Here is a 23126-nt window from a genome sequence, read left to right as displayed (position 1 = left end):
TTTTTCTGATTTTCTTTTATACCTTCTTAAAAGTGTAAATCTTTTGACATTAATAATTTCAACTCCCTTTGTTTCAAAAATATTGCTATATTTTGACCGTTGGCATTATTCACTTGGTATCTTTGACAGTTTTTTAGTTGATATACATAAGAAAAATATATAGTCACGTTGGATCTTATTTGATTCGTACCAATTTGTATTTTCCAAATATATAATTTTTTTTTTTTTCATATATATAACTCAAGATATTGGTGTTTGAAGTTATATCTCGTAAACTGTGAAAAAGCAAATGTAGCAACATTTTTTTGGACAAAGGGAGTAACATGATTTTTTTTGAAGTACAACACTTTAACTTTTGCACTATTCACACATCTCACTGTGATTGTATTTTTTTTTACTTATATATAATAACAAAACAAAAATGATCATATAAAATATTGTTGTATTTGTTAAATAAATATATTTAATAATATCAATTTTTTATAACTTTTACAAATATAAATGGAAATATAATAGACAAGTTGTGGGTTGGCAAGTTGGAAAATCAAATTATTGCACTTATTTATAAACAAAGGTTAGTATAATGGAAAAAAAAAGATGAAACTTTGAAAGAAAATTCAAATATATTTAAAAGATTGTACATGCATGATAAATATTTTTATTTCATATGCATAAAGTATGACCAAAGTTTTCACTCTTAAACAAAAAACAACTAATAGGAAGAAAATCCGATATTCATTTCTCAATGTTACTTTACAATGGCTTGAGAGTCGAACACCCAACCACAAGGTTAGGAGGTGGGAGCTCCAACCATTGAACTCCCACATGATTCTCTTGACAACATAAAATAGTAAATAAATATATTTTTCAAAATCAGCTTTATAAAAATTACCAATTCACCATTTTTCCAACTATTTAACTAGAAAAAGCCACAGGCCAATAAAAACGTCATTTACCAAACACTCAAAAGCAAATTTGGTTTATAACACAACTTTTTATGCCCATTAAATTTCTAAAAAAAAAAACTTGTCGGAAAAGAAAGCAAACAAACAAACAAAAAAAAAAGCTCAAATTTTATATTCATGGTGCACCGACCCATTCCACCCATACGTGGGCAGAGAGATTAAATGCTTAAATATGAAATGTGCATTCTGTCAGTCTCCGACTCGTGTTCAATTTCAACACCTCTCCCTTTCTGATTTCATCAATTTTCTCTCTCCTACCTTTTTCCCAAACAAAACAAGTATCCTAAGAAACACCTCCAAACATCATCAAAAGCATTAAGCACCCAATCTAACGAATCATTTCAATTTCCTCTTTACAAACATCAAACATCTTATTAATTTCATACTACAATTAACCACATCATAAATATTCCCCAAACTTTATCTCTCATCTCATTCAATTTTTATCCATTTTCGATTCAACAAATCTTATCACTTTTAGCTTTGCATGAGATTTCTGACAATTTTGTGCGAATTCTGAGCTCTTCTTCTATGGCGATTTCGGATTCGCCTGAGACGATCGGTGTTACCACGGCGACTGATCATGGCGAATCCGTTCGTAGGCGACCGATTAGTGCACCAGCTGGTAATGGTAAAGCTTCTACATCTTCATCTTCAATGGCGGAAGAATTGGAGGATTTCAAGAATGTCTCCAATGGCGGTGATGTTGACAGGATTGTTGATAATAATGAACGGATTTATTCTGAAAATGTGAGCGGTGAAGGTGAAGGTGAAGAGAGAGTTGTCAATGGTGGAGGAGCTCAAAACTCTGAGAATGCGATTCGGTACTCGTATCGACCGTCGTCTCCCGCTCATTTGAAGGTTAAGGAGAGTCCTCTTAGCTCTGACGCCATTTTCAGACAGGTTTGCTTTTTCAATTGTTTAGTTTAGTCTTAATTGTTGGTTTTGTTTATTTTTGTTGTAAATTATGCAATTTGGTTGACTTTTGACTGTTTTCTGGTGAGTTGAATTGGAATAGTGTTTTCTTTTTTTAATTGTGAAAACTGTAATGAATGTGATACATGTTTTTAGTGAAGACAGTTGAATTTCGGTACTAAATATGTGCCTCCAAAATGTGAATGTATTTTTGTTTCTATAGAAGCAACGCCTAAATGATGCACATGCTAGTACATAGAGCCGAATGATAACAAGCCAAATGTACATGTATAACAAGCCAAATGTACATGAATAACAAGCCGAATGAACACATGTACATCAATACATGGATAACCCAACCAAATGAACATATGTACATCTCTGTTGATACATGTTCATTGGTATTGGTCTTTGTCTTTATAATCTAGTCTATCATGTTCATCGTGTGTATGGTTCTCATCATACATAGATTTATATGGACTACTAATTTGGCCTATAAAAGGTTTTGATCATGAAACATGCACTGGGAGTTATTTTAACCTTTTGGCCAATGCAACTCCAAAATTTGATTATGTGGTGCAAAAGCATACATCTGTTCTCCGTAGCGCAATTTCGTTGATGGCTGTTGCCGTGGTAATCGTCCTAATCGCGAAAGGATAAAGTTTCAGGAAACTGATTAATGCAAAAGGCTGGCTAATGGTTGTATAGTTAGTGAACATGGTGGAATAATTTCACATCAGATAATGTATTAGTAGGTTTTTTTTTTTAGTTTGAATTGGCAACTGAATTTGAAATTGGGAAAAAGTAAGTATTGGAATAGTCATTTTGAGATGGAGGATGAACAGTAAAAGAGTCAAGTCCACCGGGAAGGCGGGAAGAATGTGTCGAAGTTACTAGCCGGAGGATATTATTAATTCTATTACTAAGAAATCTTGTTTAGTGAAGACTGAAAGAAAATTGCGAAGGATTTGAACAATTTCCAAGCCATCAGGTTGATAAGTTATTCTTGAATCGTGATATTTAGTGTATATGAGCTTTGACATCTGGTTCTTGTAGGAAACATAGGTATATGAGCTTTGGCTCTGGTTCTTAGAGGAAACATAGGGGTGGAGTTTATGTGGTTTGAGTGATATGTGGGGATTGTACTTAGATATTAAGATTTGGATATGCATGAAAGTTGTAATATCCTCTTCAGACTTTGGTGTTAACCTGCATGTAAGGCGTAATGATCTAGTCTATGTGTTCGATAGAGGCTCTCTCTTTTCCCCTATTGATAATACCAAGATAAATCTCAATATTTTTGAAAGTTTTGTACGGCAAAGAGGACTATCTGATGTGATATTGCAACAACACATCATCCAATCTTTGAAAAACTTCATTTTTCTATATAAAGGAAATTAAATCTAGGTTAGACCCCTAGCGTAGGCTCACCCCTACTCATCCTGAAGCAATGTTATCAGGATCGAGATCCTACTTTGGATCGTAAGGGTTGGTAGGATCGCATCATAGGATCGTAAGCTCCTAAAATATAGGGTAAATTAGTGAAAATTATGCTATAATATGGTTAAAAGACTCATGTTAGAACTTCACACACATTAATAACGACATTTTTGATTTTCAAATGGTGATAGTGGTTCAATACTCTAAGATTGGAGCAACATGTAACCAAAAGCTAATAGGAGAGAGATAATATTTTGAATTATTTTGTGAAATTTTATGATAGAAATGGATTGTAGAATCGCAGTTTATGATCCTTCCATGTGAATTATGGTAGTTAGATAGGATCGAAAGAGCCTATCAAATTAAGATTTTATGTAGGATCCGGATCGAAAAGTTCCTTGTGGATCGTAGAATCGTAAGATCTGGATCGGTTTTTAACAAAAATGTCCTGAAGGATAATGGAAGAAATCTACGACTTGCAAGAATCAAATTAATCGAGAAGAAAAGGGCATATGTCCATGATTGGCCATACAGTTAGTAGCCCTATAACCCTATTAACTTCCTTAAATAGTGAGAATTAGAATAAGAATCAAACCCCTGTAAGGTCTATTCTATGATCATCTATGATATTTTTAACTTGTTTACTGGATAATCTAAAATTACCCCCACATTTACTAATACTCCCTTTTGTCTTTATTAAGTTTACCTGTTTCTTTTGCACAAAGTTTTAGGAGAAACAATATTGTGGGACAGAAAGAAAAATAAATTATTATTTTATGTTAAAGTTGAATGTATGTGTGATGGAAAGTTAGTGGTCCCATTCCAAAAATAGAAACAAAAGAAATGGGTAAACTAATAAAGGATGTCCCAAAAAGGAACACGGGTAAACTAATTAAGACCGGAGGTAGTATTTTGTAAAAACTTATAAAATTGGTTGCATTTATAGCTTCCATATAAGCAATAGCTCTTGTGCTACTGGCGTGATGACTTCTCTTTCTTGTAATTTAATCAAATTCTCTGCATTTGCAAGGGTAAGCTAAGTCGCTTTTATGTTTCCTAGAAGTTATTTGGAGGTAGATTCTATTCATGGGGACGACAGTCATTTATGGACTTTTTTTTACAACCTTCCCTTTTTCATCAACTGTTGGTACTTTTATGACGGTTACTGTATGCTTCTGTTTGTTATAAAGTTCCTTAATGTCTTTTGCTCTTTGATGTTTTGACATATTTTCCGAATCATGTCATTGATATCCTTCACATACTCTTTGGATGGGAAAAGAAACCTATGTCCTTGACAGAGGAAAGTAGCCAAGTAGCCATACGTAAAGATTGAGATTTCATTAATATCTAGACCTTTTTTTTTGGTGAACTAATATCTAGAGCTAGTGCCTAACAGAGAACACAGTTAATCACATTTTCTGTGACCAACATTATTTGCTGAAAGATTCAGATGAAAAACAAATGCTTATAAAGTTTGTGCAGGTCTTGTTTACTCAGTTCATTCCGTTTTTTGTTCTCCTTCAAATTATCAATATATTGCTTTTGCTACTAGAACGTTATCTATAGAGAAATTGGTTCCTTTTGGCGATTGATTTGCGTTCTCCAGATTTCTGCATCTGCATTAGGCTGTTGTTTCCAGAAAGCAGAAGTCTGTTCTGCATTTGCAGTTTTACTGCTCCTTCCCTTATGGTTATGGTACGGTGGCTCGTATAATTTTGAGCATGTCTGTTAAAGTGATTTTAAAAGAGTTCCAATTATCTCTTTTCAAAATAAATATAACATTTCTTGATGAAATGAGACCAAAGGGTCAGCTGATTCCCTGATCTGGTAAAGGGAAAAAGGATCAATGCAGTCTATTACTATTTACTACCAGTCATTCTCAGAAAACTGGTTTACCCTTTGTGTAGCCAGTACTATCAATGCATATAAATTATGGATGTTATAGTTAAAAAGAAAAAAATTGTATATATGATAAATATCTGTTGTGTCCGTGGAAATGGACAGGTTTACAGGCTACTGAGCCAACTTGCTGATCTGTGATCCATGTATAGATCTCTATTATATATCTTAATTTTTTTACCTGAGATTATTTCTTACCCAAAAGATGATGCCTGAAGAAAAGAAAGGGGGAACACCTTCTTTCCCTCCTACTGGATTCAATGATCGATCTAAACCAGTGCTTTGGCCCATTTACCCCTCATGCTTACAGTTCCTTTTAGTCTTGCCTTATCATATGATCCTGGTCCATATTTCTTAACATGGTTATGATTCGGATAATGCTTCGCGCAGGAAATGATTGTTCCATGATTGTTAAATGAGATATCTCACTGAATGCCATGTACTTCTTTATTAAGAATTTATTGGTTAGTGGGTTTCCTTTGGTATTCAAAGTAATAAATTATTTGTCAGGAGCCTCAGTAGTGGCATTGAAATAATGCTGCGGTTTGTATTTTAATAAGCTGAAAAGATTAATTTCTGAATCAAGAGCCACATTTTCACTAAGTCAAAAAGATCAGCTTGAAATCAAGAGCCACAATTTTTCCATGTTGGTTGGTTTTCTAGAAAAAGAGTCTGCCTCGAGTAAAGTACAGGTGGTAGATTTTGGTATAGATGTCAATAGGTCTGTTAATAATTGTTGCTAATTTTGGTTGATCAATCTTTCAAATTCAGGTCTGGAGATAATCTTATTCATATAGCTTTATTGTACTACTTTTTTCCTTTGGTTTCCGATACTTCTTCAGATCAAGGGTCCTTGGTTTTTAATAATTCCATGGACAACATTTTCTTGCAACTATCTATGCTAAGCATCATTATCTTATTGCTGTCTATCTTAGTCAGCGATCTTAACTGTTAATTATATGATTTGCTGCAGAGTCATGCTGGTCTCTTCAATCTTTGTGTAGTGGTACTTGTTGCTGTGAACAGCCGGCTTATCATTGAAAATCTCATGAAGGTTAAGTAGCAGCAAACATCATTTGATTTTGCTTACCCTTTTGTTTAGTAGCCAGTTTCATTTCAGTTCTGCAGTATAATTGATGTTTCATTGACTATTTGCAGTATGGTTTGCTCATAAGAGCTGGTTTCTGGTTTAGCTCAAAGTCACTAAGGGATTGGCCTCTTTTCATGTGCTGGTAGGAATCTTTTACTATCAATACGTTTTACTGACAAGCTGTGTGCTACATGGATGCAGATCCTGTCTTTGCTTATGCACTTACTTTTACTATTGTTTTAAACTACAGTCTTTCTCTCCCAGTTTTTCCATTGGCTGCTTTCTTCGTAGAAAAGTTGGCACAAAGAAGGCGCATATCTGATCCGGTAGGTGATCTAAATCCTATTTCATTGTCATCCAGATGCGAAATTGTGATTTGGGCTCTTTTCTTAAAGCACGCCCACGCATATCCTACCTTTGCTTGCTGCCATTTCAACTATTTAGATGTTTAGATGTTTAGATGAAGACTCTAATCTCCATTGCAGGCTTCCCTTGAACCTCAAATCCTGTTTGGCTATTGTTGGTCTTGTTCACTAGATTATCACTTATTGGTAGCCTCTATTATAACCAATTCATTTTGGTATTCAAGCTCAGTACTAGATGTGTTACTGATGATCACTGTGGGGTTATTTGACAAACAATTGACATAGGAGGATAGCCTGGATTGATTGGCTAGGTGACAGAGGAGAAGAAGAAAAATAATGTATTTTTTTTTAACTACATTACCTGTTATAGGAACTGGAAGCTGTTTGATTGTAATTTCTTCATTTGAGTTTGCTTGCTCAGATGTTTGCTGAACTCCATGATGAACTTCATAAAACCGTGATTTACAGTTCTTTCTACTTGTTCTTTGGATAAGTGGATTTTTTTCTATTGTAATTCTATTAGCTGGTTCCTTTTATAATATCTTAAGCTGTAACCATCTCAAACTTTGCAAAAACATGCTAATCTGGTAACCATCTGTGCAGGTGGTTGTCCTACTTCATATATTGATTGCCACAATTACAATCTTGTATCCAGTTTTTGTAATACTCAGGTTGGATCCTGAAACCTTTTGTTTTTTTATATATATATCTAATACCACCTCTTTTTCTTTCAGTTGTACCCAAAGGCCTTGGCATATTTGCCAATGCACAACTTTGAGCATCATTATTTTTTTGAATTATGTATTATAAATATTATAAAATCATATAACGCGACAAATTTTACAAAATCCCACATGAATATGTTTTTCCTTATGTATGAATAATGGAAGAATGTGAAAGTGGAATATGTGAATATGGTACAACTAAAAGAAACCAGAGACAGTACTTACTTATTATTACCTTAATGCTGTAATAGTCTTGTTTTGCTTCGTGAACACAAATATGTTGTTTTGATTCGTGAACACAAATATGTTCACTGACAAAACCCAAAGTGGTGGAAGCTTTGTTTGTTTTTCGTACTTAGTGGTCATTGTCATTAGTTGTCAGTTGGAGTGGTGTGCAGTTGTGTGCGAAAATTTCTTACTTGTGATGTTTTTTTAGTTCTATCAACTTTTTCAAATTTCATTGACATAAGTGGGCCGAAGTAACTAATGAAAAAACCTAGTATCTTTGCAGGTGCGATTCTGCTGTTCTTTTTGGTGTCACATTGATGCTTTTTGCTTGCACCATGTGGTTAAAGTTGGTATCATATGCACATACAAATTATGATATGAGAGCAATTGCCAAAGCATCTATTAAGGTAATGGAAAGAGTTCCATTTTCTTCTCTTCCCTTTTTTCTCCTTTTTTTCTTTGGTATAACCTATAAAGTATCACTCCAAGTTTAGTCCTTTGGCTCCTATACATTTATCCTGTCATACATTAACAACATGAGGATTATTCTCCTACTATAATGAGCCATAGGTATTTCTCTTTGCAGTCCACCGAGTTGAACTAGATACTCTAAATCCACTCATAACAACCTCTTAGCTTGGAAATTAAGGTATAAGATCTTCTTCCACAGCCTCAAATAAGTGATTCTAGTTCTATTTCTATATCTATCATTGTTTACCTTATGATGCGAACAAATGACAACACCTCCCCTGGACTACAAGGCTACTAGCTATTGGTATTTGGTTGTGAGGTCCTACATATCTCCAATCTTAGTTCTCCATGTAGTTCTTGAAGCAGCCAACTGTACTTGTGTTGTTTTCTTCATTCCTTTGGTATTCATATTTTTTCCAAGGTCCTTTTGATTCTTATGGGAAGTTTACTTGCTTCCTGCAATTAAGATATTTGTATTCTGAAAACAAATATATCATGTCACTGTGATATAGTGTTTATGTTTTTGCTTACCAGTTTTTCAGTTTGGTTTCAGGATGATGAACTAGATATGGAACTTCCTTATGATGTCAACTTCGACAGTTTGGTGTACTTCATGGTTGCTCCCACGCTATGTTACCAGGTGCGTGGAAATTTTCTCATGCTATGGCAACATCATCCTCTATGTCCATTTTGAATTGAGTCAACAAAATCATTGTTGTTTGACTTTTGGATTCTAATGGACCAAATCGAAATGTGTCATTAAATTGTGTGTACTTCTTCACTGTAAAGTAGCAATTGGATGGTGCATAAGGTTGAGTCATTTGGAACTACCTCTCTGTTATACTTGTGAAGAAGAAGTTTGGCTTGGGGTTGGGGAGCCCCTCTAAAGGCATTGGGAAAGTATTGGTGTCAATGTTGATGTTTTGGGTGTCATTCTTCCGTATGGATGACATTTGGCTGGGACAGGAGCACGTGTTTGCCTGAACTTATAGTTGACTTACAATAATCTCTGAGGTCTATCAGTCTTCTACTTAATATGTGTATATTAATTTGGCAGTGAACAAACTTTTCTCTGATTATCTATCCATGTTTCTGGTATGACATGTCTACACCTTTCGCAGAAAATAATAGTGAAATAAGGGAATATATATCCGGTCTCAAATGTTCCAAGTTGCATTAGCGCTTTATGATTCCTTCTCAATTTGAAAAGTTATCCAAGTGTTTTTCGGTGAATTTCATGAAGAGTTCTGGTATCCTGTGAAATATACTTCCCAACTGTGTCTTTAGGTGTAGAGAGGAGGGTGCATTTAATGCTTTTTCTTGCACTCCCTGTTCAACTGCATCTTGGCAGTAGATGCATGTCATTCATGCAATCATGCGTCAAAACTTGTCGATTATGCATGCTTTGTCATACTGCAAGATCATACGCCAATGCTAGGAGTTCAATTTGTCTGTTCTATGCTTATAATTTCCTTTTGTCAATTAAGAGTGCCTATGTGCAGCTTTGTCTTTTCTCAAAGCATATCACACATATATAAGACTTCTTCACACTGTGATGAATTATGTTAGCTTGGCCATTAGCTGAATGTGCTTATATGTTTTGAGTTTTGCATTCTATTTTGCAGCCAAGTTATCCTAATACTGCATGTATTCGAAAAGGATGGGTGGCTCGACAAGTATTGAAATTGGTGATATTTACTGGATTAATGGGGTTCATCGTAGAGCAAGTCAGTCAATGCTATTGTAATTAGTATCTTCTTGTTCCTTCCTATCCCAGATACAATCTTGATATAAGTTTTTTTTTGGTTGGAATACTTGTAGTATATCAATCCAATTGTACAAAATTCACAGCATCCACTGAAAGGAAACTTGTTGTATGCAATAGAAAGAGTTTTGAAGCTCTCAGTCCCGAATTTGTACGTGTGGCTGTGCATGTTCTATTGCTTTTTCCACCTCTGGTGAGTTATGCTACACATTATTTTCCAAGTTATGTTGCATTTATGTGAGGAAATTGGGTGGGACATTCATGCCGTACACAATTACACATATAGTTGACCATTTTGCTGAATAGAGAAGTTTGTTGTAAGACTTAAGAGTGAAAGTTGAAGCAACTCTTGCTGTCAAAAAGTACTAACTTAAGACTTCATTTTTCTTTTGTTTCTATTAAATGCTGTTTTTGTTGCAAAGCATAGTTCTAAATTCTGGTTCTGGTAATGATCACAGTAATAGTTGTGCTAACTTTGTTCTGGTGTTGTGTAAAGGATTGTGGTTCAGTCAGATTTTTATTGCGGTCATTCGGTCCTATATAGGCTTATTGGCTCTGTATCTACCAGCTGATCTATAGTAGTCCTTTACAAGGTGGAAAGTTCCTTTGCAAGTTGAAAAAGAGATACATAGCGGCTGATCTTTAAAACATGGTTTTAAAGAGAGCTTGCATGAGAAAGCAGAACGAAATAGTGTTTCTAATTATTCAAGTGTCTGTTCACGTAGTAAGTTTTGACTTCATGCTCTTTTTAGGCTAATAACTAATTACTCAAGCTCCAGTTTGTCGATACGTCCTTCATTATATATAGAAAGCATTTAATGTGAAGTTAAGTTCTCCCTGTTTAGGTTCCTGAGCTCCATGCTATCTTTGTTAAATTCTTTGTGTCTTGAGTAGTTTGAACTTGTCTGGATACCATCTAACCTAGTTGGTAAAGTCTTGTAGGTGTGGTACTCAAAACCTGAATCCTGTCTACATCACTGCACTTAATCGCTCTTTCAGACCAAAAAACAAAAGTAGTTTGAACTTGCTGATTGTGTAGATAAGGATATATAATTGCAATTACAATCCAATGAAATGAAGTTGCAGGAAGAATTTGTGTTCTAGAGCTGTTTCTTAAGCAACAACAGCTATGTTCAGAGTTCAGACCATGCAATTAAAACTCGGCCGTTCCATTACATAATGGTTGTTAGTAATGGATTTGGGAGTTATCTTCCCGAGAATCCCGTTATAGAACGCAATGACAAAATCATGTCCTTCTCGCCTCGAGAGTGTTCTGTTCTTTTGACAGAATTAACGTGAAAAAAAGCATAAATTGTAAGAAAAAGAACATGCACACTCAAGAAAGGAGAATAAATTAGTGGGGGGATTTAAGTTTGGATGTATTTGAGTTGTTTCGTATATTATGATGAAGAAATACTACTTAAACTATAAATTTGCAAATATGACATTAGATCCCTTATATGCGAATTCGTTGAAAAAATTCACGTTGCATTCGCCGCGATCCGTTCCATACGTCCAATACAAGTTGCTTTTGTGATAAAGCGGCCGTTACCGCTATGGCGACCGCATGCGCAATTTTTTTCTATGGTTCAGACCCTTTATTTCACCTCAAAATGCTGATGTTAGGTACTCGGTCTAGATATAAGTTTGGATACTTGACACTTGATGTTGGATTCAGTTCATGCAAATTTCCATAAATGATCCTCTTATTGATCGGTCACAATTTAACATATTTTTAGATCTAGTCACTATTTCTATATTACTATATGATGATTGTTACTTGGGTATGTCTTTCCAACATTAGGTTGAACATATTGGCTGAGCTTCTTAAGTTTGGAGACCGTGAGTTTTACAAAGATTGGTGGAATGCAAGAACATTCGAAGAGGTAGTTTCCTGCTAATGAGACAAACCTAGAGCTCTTACTTTTAATGTGACTTATTGCTAATAATCTGATCACCTTGTTTCTTTTTTATGTGCTGGCGAAATTGATGACATGCATCAGTATTGGAGGATGTGGAATATGGTATGTTTCCTCTTAAATCATCATACCCGACTGTTTAAATTTGTTATTACTTTGCTCACGGCTTGGTGCTCAATAGAAAATTGAGTACCAAATTAAATCAGGTCATGATCATTATCCACATTAGGTTGATTGAGAAAAGTAATTTGGAAGATTGAGGAGTGTATTATAGAAGAGGCAAGGAAGGGATAAGATCATAAGATTGAAAAAGAGATGGGAAGAGAGGGAATGAGGACTAGAGAAGTTGAAAGAGAAAGAATCAATTACATTATCCCACATTCCCACCGCTAAAGTATCTCCACACCTTGTAGTCATAACTTGCAATGTTTCAATATCAAATGTAGGATGGAGCTGGTGAATATCAACCTTTCAAGTTCCTTTTCTATGGGCTGTTGTTTAGTTCAAATTAACTTTAGTAAATTAGTTTTAGTTTCTAAGCGACGCTTAATTTAAATTTGTAGATTAATTACGTTGTCCTCCTTTTGCATGGTTGACACCTCCTTGCTTTCTTTTTAACATTTTCCTTCCATCCCCCAAATATTTGCATGGTTGCGACATATTGCCAAGCATATAGTGCTGCTTGGAGCTTCTCCCATTCGTACTAAATATACTTTGAAACTGCTTTCTTCATGTATTTATCAACTTGATCCTATTATTTTTTTATCCATTAACATCAATTTTGGAACAGCCTGTACATAAATGGATGGTTCGCCATGTATACTTTCCTTGCTTGCGCAATGGAATACCGAAGGTATCTTCTTATCTTATACTAAGTTTTCTCAACTATGAGTTGCTGGCTGCTTCTTTAATGGGATTAAGGCTCTGACATTGATGTTGTTGTTGCTTCTTTAAGTCTTCTCTGAATATGGCATCAATCTGATATTTCATCAGTATATTATAACTTGCGAGTTTATCTTTCATTGTGTCCCTATATTCTGTCATCAGCAGTTGGCTTATAATAGATGCTTTCCCCCTTAACCCAGATAATGAGTTCTTTTATCTGAAAAATAATATAGATAGAAAGTTAAATAGCGCGTCTTGCTGCTTGAGTGCAGATGTGGTCTTATCAGACCAAGTCTTTCGGGTTGTGATTGAATTTGTTCTGCATGTCTTGTCATTTATCAATTTGGAGTTTCTAATGCTGTCTCGTTTTTATCCAGGGAGTTGCAGTGTTGATTGCTTTCCTCATATCTGCCATATTTCATGAGGTATCTCAGAAATTTACTTGGAGCATCTTTCTGCATTTTTTTTTATCTTTTTTGTATACAGTGTCTTAAACACGACTGATAGTTTTTATACTTTGATAAGATTCAATTTTGGCATGTTTTGATTGCAAAGTAATTGGGTACAGCACTTTCTGCTAGATCTTCATCTTTCAAAACTTCTTTGGCTGATCGAAAGAGGTCTCCACCATTGTGACATCTATCTGGACGTGAACCTTGTTGAGTGGACTCCAAATCTTGGAAATAGTTCTGAAACTTCTTATAATGGAGTTTCTACTTGCAATCCTGCTATTTATGATCTGAAAGCACAAATTGACTCTGAACAATTTTTTAAGAGATCCTAAATGAATTCAGACTAAGACTGCTTTCTAAAGTAATATTAAAATGCTGAGGGGAAGAAGACATGCTTGAACTTTGTATGAATGATGTACTCATGACAAGGTACTCTTATAGTCTTATGGATTCCATATAAATGCCAATGTTTCGGCCTACTCTTTTATCTAGTAATATAATTTTACTACTCTCCCTGGCTTTCTCCCACATGGCAACGTTCCAAGTTCGAAAAATAAGAAAAGTGAGGAAGTGTGGTTGTTATTTAATATCTAGTAAAATAGTAGGATAGTGACGTGTCATTAGCCTTCTGCATTAAGTGTGGCTCAGTTTACTTATGAGAAAGGTATAAAGACTGAATCAGTAATGCTGTGTGGGTAATTTTGTGTCAAGACATTTGCCGAAACATCAAGTTACATCTAACAGGCTCACATTTTAATGCTATAGATATGGGCTTCTCTGTTGCATCTTTTGATTTTTTTGATCTGAATATGCATTTACATCTACTTCTTTGAACTCTCTCTTCTTAAATCATTTCCAGCTCTCTAGTTTGTATCTTGAGAAACCATGATCTTGATATTATAATCTTGTTTTCCTGCTGTGTCTGTATTTGATTTTAATTTTTTTTTGCAGCTATGCATTGCTGTCCCTTGCCATATCTTCAAACTTTGGGCTTTTCTGGGCATTATGTTTCAGGTAAGATGGGATGTCAATGACACAAAGGTGTACTTGCTCCTCTGTTATTTGTTTTTTCTTTGCAAGACTAACTTATTGCTCCTATCTACTTTTGTGAAGAAATGTGCATACTATTTGCTGAATGTGCTGAACTGATTTCCTAAACCAGGTTCCCTTGGTTTTGCTTACAAATTTCCTGCAAAGGAAGTTCCAGAACTCCATGGTATGTGTCTCTCACTTCACTGGTTTTCTGGATCTTTTGTGTCAGGGAGTGAGGGGTTTGGTATTTTACTGGATTTGATTTTTGAGTTGAAACAAACAGAAGCTGTCCTTAAAACTCTCTAGATCTGGAATGCAAATAGGAAAAAGCTGAGTAATTTAAGAAAACCGAAGTTTTAGAAAGATGATGAGGTTTTTCCCCCTGGTGTCTCCCTGCACTCGCCCCTTTCGGAGGTGGGGAGGGGGGTAAAATTTCTTTGTGATGTGACTTATCAATATATTATTTGAAGTGTAAAGATAGTAAGATGTATAAACCGTCAATCAACAAGTATTATTGGTGAAATGCTGAGTGGATTAGATGTGGTGTGCAACCTTACCTGTGAAATGTGGAGAGGCAGTAAGTGTAAGTTCTATTGACTATCAATCTAAAAATAATAGCAAACAATAATAGAATATCAAATAAGAAAGCATGAAAGAACACCAGAACTTTTATGGGAAACCCAAGAACTGGGAGAAAAACCACGAATATGCACTAGGAATCGATGAATATTCAAGAAAGATTACAAAAGCACTCAAGAACTCTCTCTAAAGTTTTTTTTCTCTCAAATATGTGTTTAAAGATGAAGAATACATTAATGACGCAGTTAGGGCACCTATTTATACCCCCACTAAAGAAAACCGCAAAAAAAAGCGCGTTCTCGATAGGTGCGGGCGCACCTGAATCTTCTGCCTTAATGTGTGAAAAATCCTCCGTAGAAGAGGTGCGGGCGCACCACTGTTTGGTGCGGGCGCACCTGACCGGGCGAGACGAAACAGTTTCGTCAGTTCTTCGTAAAACAGTCATAACTTTCTCGTTTCTCACCGGAATTGGACATATGACCTATCGTTGGAAAGCTCTCGGAACAAGCTATCACCTCCAATTTGAATCACCTCAAAATCATTTATAGATTGAAAGATATGTGCATCCAAAGTCACCCTTATGTCCCAAAAAACATTTTCCTTCTACGCAACCTCATCTCCACACCCATACACCTCCATGAGCTTCATATCACGCCATATACCCAACAATCTCCCACTTGGAGATAGGTGTAAGTGAAGAAAACTTCATACCTTCATCATCCTCTCATTCATCATCCTACACACAACTCCCACTGCAAAAGCAATCTCGAGTCGTGTCCAAACCATGACATACCTCAAGCATCCCATGACAACACATCTCCTCTACACCAAAGAAAATAGCATTGAAGTTTGCACCAACTCCAATACAAAAGATATCAAAGTCTACACCGACTTTGATTCTTAATACTAACCTCCAAATCATTGCACCATCACTCCATGAACCTACACACCCTCCTACCCCGAGGTCGGATCACCTTAGAGACAAGCACAACCAAATGAAGATCCCTTCCTCTACAACTAAAGAAGATAATCACTTCCTCTCCAACCAAAGAAGCACATTGAAGTCTCATCAAACTTCAATAAAACCAATTACCACCTAAGCCAAAGAAGCTTCTCATTGTTCTAAAAGCAAACTCACATTGCTCCCACTCGAACAATACCCCTTTGTTCCACTTAGGATTTCCGGCACAACATGCTTGTGTGCCGTCCTTCACCTTGTGCGCTTACCGGTCAATTTGCCACGGGATACCGCTTCACCACGGTTCTCATCCCTTGGCCCACTATCGATAGTTTTCCGACCAAACGACACTTTACATGAAGTTCTCATCCCAATTCGGACCCCTTTATTGTGCTCCCCATGGTGTAAAGTGTTCCACTCCTTGTCCCACGAGCTATGATCATGCTCCCTTGACAATCTTCCAAGAACCACCATCAAACACAACCTTGTAACCCGATGTAGCAAGTTGGGCTACCGATATCAAGTTTTCTTCAACCTTGGGATAAACTTGACATTCTTCAACTCCAACGAGCCACCATGAGTGAGTTTCACACTCACATCACCTTTCCCATGACTTCCATGCCTTGCCATCCGCAAGATAGACCTTTTCAAGTTTTCCGGATTTGAAATTCCGAAACAACTCCTTGCATGGTGAGGAATGATGAGAAGAACCCGAATCCAAGACCCATGATCCCAAGCACCCAACCAACTCTTCCTGATCATCCATGCTTACCATCAAAGCATCGGAATCGTACTCAGAAATCAAGTTAGTTGATGCATCTTCTTCATCATCACTTTCTTGAACCTTCTTCCCTTTCCCATTCACTTTCTTAGGACAATCTCTCTTTAAATGTCCTTCATTACCACACCCCCAACAAGTAACACTAGCCCTGCCTTTTGACTTACTCCGGTCCCCTTTGACTCCGATTTTCCCTGAAAGTTCCTCCCTTTTCCCCTCCCTCTACTTATGCTCCATATGATTCTCCACTCTCCTTCCTTCGAATGCTCTCACTCAAAATCAGATCACGGACAACATCATAAACCAATTTTTCTTTACCAGAAGAATTACTAACAGCAGTTACTACAGTTTCCCATGCAGTAGGTAAGGAGGACAACAAAATTAGGGCTTTCACTTCATCCTCAGACAATATTAACCGAAGATAACTGACTTATTAATGAATTAAATTCATTAATATGTTCAGCAGCAGAACTACCATTATTCATCTCTAAATAAACAAACGACGCATCAGATATACCTTATTCATTGCAGATGGCTTCTCATACATATCTGACAGTGCTTTGATTAATCCTGTCGTTGTTTTGATATCCTTGACATTGAACGCCACAGTCCGAGCCAATGTCAAACGCACCACTGCTAGTGCCTGCCTATCCAGTACCTTCCACTTAACCTCCTCAGCAGGCTTTTCAGACAAAGGTTGATACAGATTTTTCTAATATAAGATGTCTTCTATTTGCATCTTCCAATATCCAAAATCTGTCCCATCAAACTTCTCAATTCTAATCTTTGAATCCTCATTGTTAATTATTCTAGATCTAGACAATAAACAAACCTAGCTCTTGATACCATTGTAAGTTCTATTGACTATCAATCTAGAAATAATAGCAAACAATAATAAAATATTAAATAAGAAAGCAGAAAAGAACACACCAGAACTTTTACGTGGAAATCCAAGAACTGGGAGAAAAACCACGAATATGCACTAGGAATCGATGAATATTCAAGAAAGATTACAAAAACACTCAAGAACTCTCTCTAAAGCTTTTTCTCTCTCAAGTATGTGTTTAAAGATGAAGAATACATTAATGACGCAATTAGGGCACCTATTTAATACCCCAACTAAAGAAAACCGCAAAAAAAACGCGTTCTCGATAGGTGCGGGTGCACTAGCCCCTGGTGCGGGCGCACCTGAGTCTTCTGCCTCAATGTGTGAAAAATCCTCTGTAGAAGAGGTGCGGGTGCACCTGATCGGGCGAGACGAAACAGTTTCGTCAGTTTTTCGTAAAACAGTCATAACTTTCTCGTTTCTCACCGGAATTGGACATATGACCTATTGTTGGAAAGCTCTCGGAACAAGCTATCACCTCCAATTTGAATCACCTCAAAATCATTTATAGATTGAAAGATATGTGCATCCAAAGTCACCCTTATGTCCCAAATAACGTTTTCCTTCTATGCAACCTCATCTCCACACCCATACACCTCCATGAGCTTCATATCACGCCATATACCCAACAGTAAGCATCAAATTGGAATCAGCCAATTAAATGCTTACACGTTCTGATGCAAAACTGAGCTAACAAAAGAAATAAATTGAGATATTGTGTGAGGAAATAGGAGGGGTGATGGGTTAGTGAAGTAACTAAGAATATTAATGTGAACTGATGCAAATATACGAACTTGAGAACTAGATTGGATGCCTTTATATGGTGCAAACTTTAATAGTTGGTTTAAACATGCCTATAGTATTATCGCCAGCATTTAGAATCATGTATAATGAATTGCTATTTTAAATCTATAAAATGGGCGATTTCCTCGGTGTGTCTCACAGCGTGCTGACTCTTCCTTTATGTGTGTCATTATCAGCTTGGAAATATGATCTTCTGGTTCATCTTCAGCATATTTGGTCAACCAATGTGTGTTCTTCTTTATTACCATGATCTAATGAATCGCAAAGGCAATTTAGCATGAAGCTTTTTAGCTTAGAGAAGGTATTAATTGCATAGTAAGTGTACCAGCTCATGCTACCTGCAGAGACCAGCAGCTGTTTTTCCATTTCAAGATTCTATGTAAATGCTGGTCTACGCGAGTACCTCATGCCAAGTGAGTCATACTTAATGACTTCATTTTCTGTATGAGTAATTTTGACTCAGAAATTATACACACCCTTGTTGATACAAACTCAAAGATGTAACGTTGAATTAGGATCAGAATCTTTCTGGGAAAACTGTACATGATGTCTTTTGGTTTCTGTTTCCTTTCGGAGTTTGATCAATTTGGTGCAAATTGATCAATTATCTGAAGGTATCCTGTAAGATTCTGGATCTCGTTACATTATTTCCAGTTTCAGTTCGTGGGTCGTGACGATAATAAAGTGAAGTCAGGCAATAACATTTTGTCATTGATGATTCAAAGCTTCCATATTTTTATCTGTTCATTGTAATCGAGTTACCAATGAAATGAAAATTGAATGAAGCTATTGGCTAAAGTGATAACTCTGTTCTTTCATTCAACTGGTGTTGGTATTATGTCGATTGAATAAAGCGATATATCTGTGAGTTGAATGAACCAACTATGGGTATCATTCAGTGTGGAAGTCGTGAGCAACCGTTTGGTAGTCGTTAATGGATTGTGGTAATGGGATTGAATTTTAAGTGTAGGTTATCAGGGAAGCAACCTTAAAATCTCCATGGGGAGGAAATTTCGAACTTCAAGTTTGTGTTTTTTTTTTCACGGGGAAGCAATTTCATTCTTAATTTCATTATCACTCATTACCATCTAACAAGGTGGTATTGGATGGGAATGAAAATTCAAGAAGAAAAATACAAACATCACCATGGAATGAGCAATGATTTTTTTTTTTCAAATTTACATATAAATTCATTCTCATTACTAATATTTATAAAACTATCAAACGGGCCATAATGCCATGACAAATCGACAGGACATTTCTCCTTTCTTCTCGATCAAAGCCGCCATTTCTACAACTAAATTCGAAGATACGCGCCTTCACTGAATGGCGGAATATCTTACCTATTTTAGTTGTTATCCCTGGTTTCTTCTTGTCAAGCTTTATTTATAGCTATTGGTCGATAAGGATCCATAATATAGAAAATTTGCCATTCCTAAAGGATATTGCGCTACTTACCAAGTTCAATCCATGACACTTAGATGCTCCTTTTACTTCTAGAGAAGCCCCGTAACTGTTTGAAGTCTTGATCTGACTAGTAGATGAATGGCGAATTTTTTATATTGTGGATCTTTATATTCCATCTATATAGAACTTGACATAGGAGAAACCAGGGAAATTTGTAACAACTGAAATGGGTAGGAAATTCCACCATTTAGGCAAAGGCGACAGGACATATATTTGAATTTAGTTGTATGTTATGGACTTGTGGAGGATGATAGTTTTGGATCTACCATATTATAGGTGGATCTTTTAATTAGGAGGATTGGATCTAGTTCCTAAAAGGTTTTGGAAAACAATTTTGTTATTTTGCTTAGCTCGCTAAAAAACCTAAAAAAATAACAGTACATGAAGAATAGCATATTCGTCGACTATTAAGTGGGGGAGTGAAGAAATGGGAAAAGGGGTGCAAATTAGTAGGCGCACACGTCCGTATGTTGAGGAAGGTGTGTACGATAAACATCAAACACTAGGTTATGAACATAAAGATCAATACCAATTAGGAATGACAACGGGTCGGACTTGGACCGGATTCCGACATCCGAGTCCGAGTCCGACTCCGACATCCAACTCTGAAAATCCGAATCCGAACCAACTTAAAATTCGAACATCCCAATCCGACCCCTTAAAACCCGAACATCTGACTTAAAATCCGAACCCGATCCGACTTATTTTTTTGCCATTTTTTTAATAATAGAATAGTCTTCTATAATACAATAATTTAAGTGAAAGTATTGGGTCAGACCGTCTGACCAAATACTTACTGTCAGACGGGCTGACCTAAATGAAAAATCTCTCCTCTTTTCTCTTTCATATCATCTCCTTTCTCCAGCCTTTTAGTTCTTTAAATTTAGAGAAATGACTGGATTGTATTCGCTTCAAATCGAGCAAATCCTGGAGCTGTGCAAACAGAAGACATTCCCGATCCTGGACACTTTGGTATCTACCTGGTGAAGGCAAGGGATCTCAGTGCGGTGGTAAAAGTGATAGACAGTTGATATGATTCAACACGTCCCGGACGAGAATTGTTTCCTGGCAAATACAATCCAGTTCATATTCCTCTAAATTTAATTTTCTAAGAACAATTCAGAGAATGAGAAATGGAAATATTGTTCGAGGAATTTTTTCTTCTTATATGCTGTAGAAACTTGTTCTAGCACAATTTTTTCTTATTTGTACTGTAGTTAAGAGGGGAAGAGAAGATGATTCTAGGGTTTTTGAGTTGGTTTTTTTTGTTTCAGTTGGTTATTGTTTTCTTTCAGTTCGTTATTGTTTTCTTTCAGTTGGACTTTGTTTTCTTTCAGTTGGACTTTGTTTTCTTTCAGTTGGACTTTGCTTCGTAATATGTATACCAACTGAAACAAATAATGGACCAACTGAAACAAAAAATGGACCAACTGAAAGAAATAATGGGCCAACTGAAAGAAATAATGGACTACCTGAAAGAAAATGAAGACTACCTGAAAAAAAATGAAGACTACCTGAAAGAAAATTAAGACTAACTGAAAAAAAATTGGAACCACATGAAAGTCGTCCGACCAAAGATTATGGTCGGACGAGTCCGACACAATACGTTCTCATAATTTAATTATCACGATTTATTCTAATCATCATATGAAAATCTTCTATAGTATAAATAATCTAAATATTACTATTAATTTTAACATTCATTTCTTCAATGGGGAAATCCTATGTAATACAATTGGCTGAAAGTCGAAGTCAGATTATATATAAATAATACATTAACATAAACAAGAAAAAACGATTGATTGACTCAAAGTCGGATTCGGATGTCGGATTATTTTATGAGATCCGACTCCGACCCTCCCCTGACTTGGAGTCGGATTTTTTGAACAGAGTCGGATTACTTTTTTGTCGGAGTTGACTCGGATTTTTTCCTTCGGATCGGAGCGGACTAGGGTCAGATTCGGACTTGATTGCCATCCCTAATACCAATGAACATATATTAAAACACATGTTATTCATGTACATGTGTTCAGATGTACATGTTATTCATGTACATTTGGCCTATTAGTCATGTATATGTGTGCAACGTACTCGTCATACGGACGTGTCTACGGATTGGAAAGGGGTTCTACATTGTGGAATAAAAATTCCTTGCAAGAAGGGGGAGGAATTGGATATCCTTATTGAAAGGGGTGAGAATCAAACACCTGGGGTGAAAGAAGGACCTTACAACCACTAGGTCAATCTTGATTCTCTATAATCACTTTGTTTTTTCTTATCTTTATCCAAATATTCTTATACATGTTTTATTCTATGCTATCAGCTATTTAAAATTTTGAACTTTTGGCTTTTCTATTTTGTCTTTTTGCAAAGTTGAAAACTAAAAATGAATTTAATATCATATATCTATATATAAAAAAATTGTATCCTTGTCTAACTTTAGGACCGTGTCCCGATATCTGCAATATTATAGATTTTTCATATCAGATATTCGGATTCATACCAATATTTGATAGTGTCCATATAACAAAGATATCAACTAAAGGTCTAAAGTAAGTAATTGAACCCCAATAACAAAAGTTTCAAGATATGCTTTTGTACCACACAAATGCCTTCCCTATTTCTTTGAAGTTAGCTCAAGACACCATCACTCAATTAGTTTCATTTCATACAATTAACAGTGAGAAGATTAAATGGACCAAAATGAGACACAAATAAACCTAAACCAAGTATTGTAAATGAAACTAAGCAGAATACAAGGGTGCTTGAGGTCTTTGCTAATAATTTTGTTTGATACTGGTTGTAGCTAGAGGAGAAAAATTGTTTAAAGAAGAGAAAAAAAAAAAAAAAAAAAGCAAAAGGAGGGAGAAGAGGATGGGGCTTTTAAGTATTTAGGTCCTATTTTTTTTTAGCATGTTTTAATTTAGTTTAGCTCGTTTTAGTTTAGTTTAGTTCAATTACTTTTTGATATGTTTATTATTCATCGTCGATTATTTATTCTAATCCCCTTAGTTTTAATAGTCGATTTGAACTCTTTTGAGCTCGTTTCTTGTGGATTAATTGCGTTTGGAGTTCTTTTAGAGGAGTCGCGACACGGAAGTCCGACAGTCACACAAGGTCCAAGGAGTATCCGGAAGATTGCACGAGCGATTCGGTCGGATTGCACGAAGAAAAGGCAAGAAAACATATTCACCCGGTCGACTGGGCGGTGTGGCCCGACCGGGCGAACCATCAGACTTAGCTGCTGCAAAAACCAATGGAAGGAACGCTCACGCGCCCGACCGGGCGAATCAAGAAACTTCAGTTTTCCACCATTCACTTCGCCCGGCCAACCGGGCGACCAAATGAAGAAATTCACTTACGCGCCCGACCGGGCGGAATTGCTTATTCGTCGTAAATTCTTAATCATCGTCGCCCGACCGGGCGGATTTCGCCCGGTCGACGGAGCGGTTTCTCGGGACGCGTTTTTTCGATTTTTTTAATCGGTTTTGTAAAAAGTATAA

At 36.2% G+C, this 23126-nt stretch overlaps 1 protein-coding gene across 3 annotated transcripts; it reads left to right on the top strand.

Moving 5' to 3' along the window:
* Positions 1 to 448: 448 nt before the first annotated feature.
* Positions 449 to 18954, top strand: LOC104909051 (diacylglycerol O-acyltransferase 1A). 3 transcript variants are annotated; one of them, XM_010698235.4, is made up of 16 exons: positions 475 to 1868; positions 6193 to 6273; positions 6378 to 6451; positions 6560 to 6635; positions 7278 to 7345; positions 7911 to 8034; positions 8652 to 8738; positions 9724 to 9825; positions 9920 to 10056; positions 11668 to 11749; positions 11867 to 11887; positions 12573 to 12635; positions 13045 to 13092; positions 14071 to 14133; positions 14282 to 14335; positions 18333 to 18954. In XM_010698235.4, exons 1-16 carry the CDS (start codon positions 1497 to 1499, stop codon positions 18435 to 18437), a joined length of 1557 nt encoding a protein of 518 aa, XP_010696537.1. In that variant the 5' UTR covers positions 475 to 1496; the 3' UTR covers positions 18438 to 18954. The 3 variants fall into 3 exon arrangements, with proteins under 3 accessions (XP_057247278.1, XP_057247277.1, XP_010696537.1); XM_057391294.1 differs by lacking the exon at positions 18333 to 18954 and having other exon boundaries at positions 458 to 1868; positions 14233 to 14335; XM_057391295.1 differs by lacking the exons at positions 14282 to 14335; positions 18333 to 18954 and having other exon boundaries at positions 449 to 1868; positions 13249 to 14103.
* The last annotated feature ends 4172 nt before the right edge of the window (positions 18955 to 23126 follow it).

This window comes from Beta vulgaris, chromosome 8, assembly GCF_026745355.1.
Source record: "Beta vulgaris subsp. vulgaris cultivar EL10 chromosome 8, EL10.2, whole genome shotgun sequence".
Lineage (NCBI taxonomy): Eukaryota > Viridiplantae > Streptophyta > Magnoliopsida > Caryophyllales > Amaranthaceae > Beta > Beta vulgaris.
Note: the sequence above shows the minus strand (reverse complement) of the source record. Positions and strands in the feature narration are given on the sequence as shown.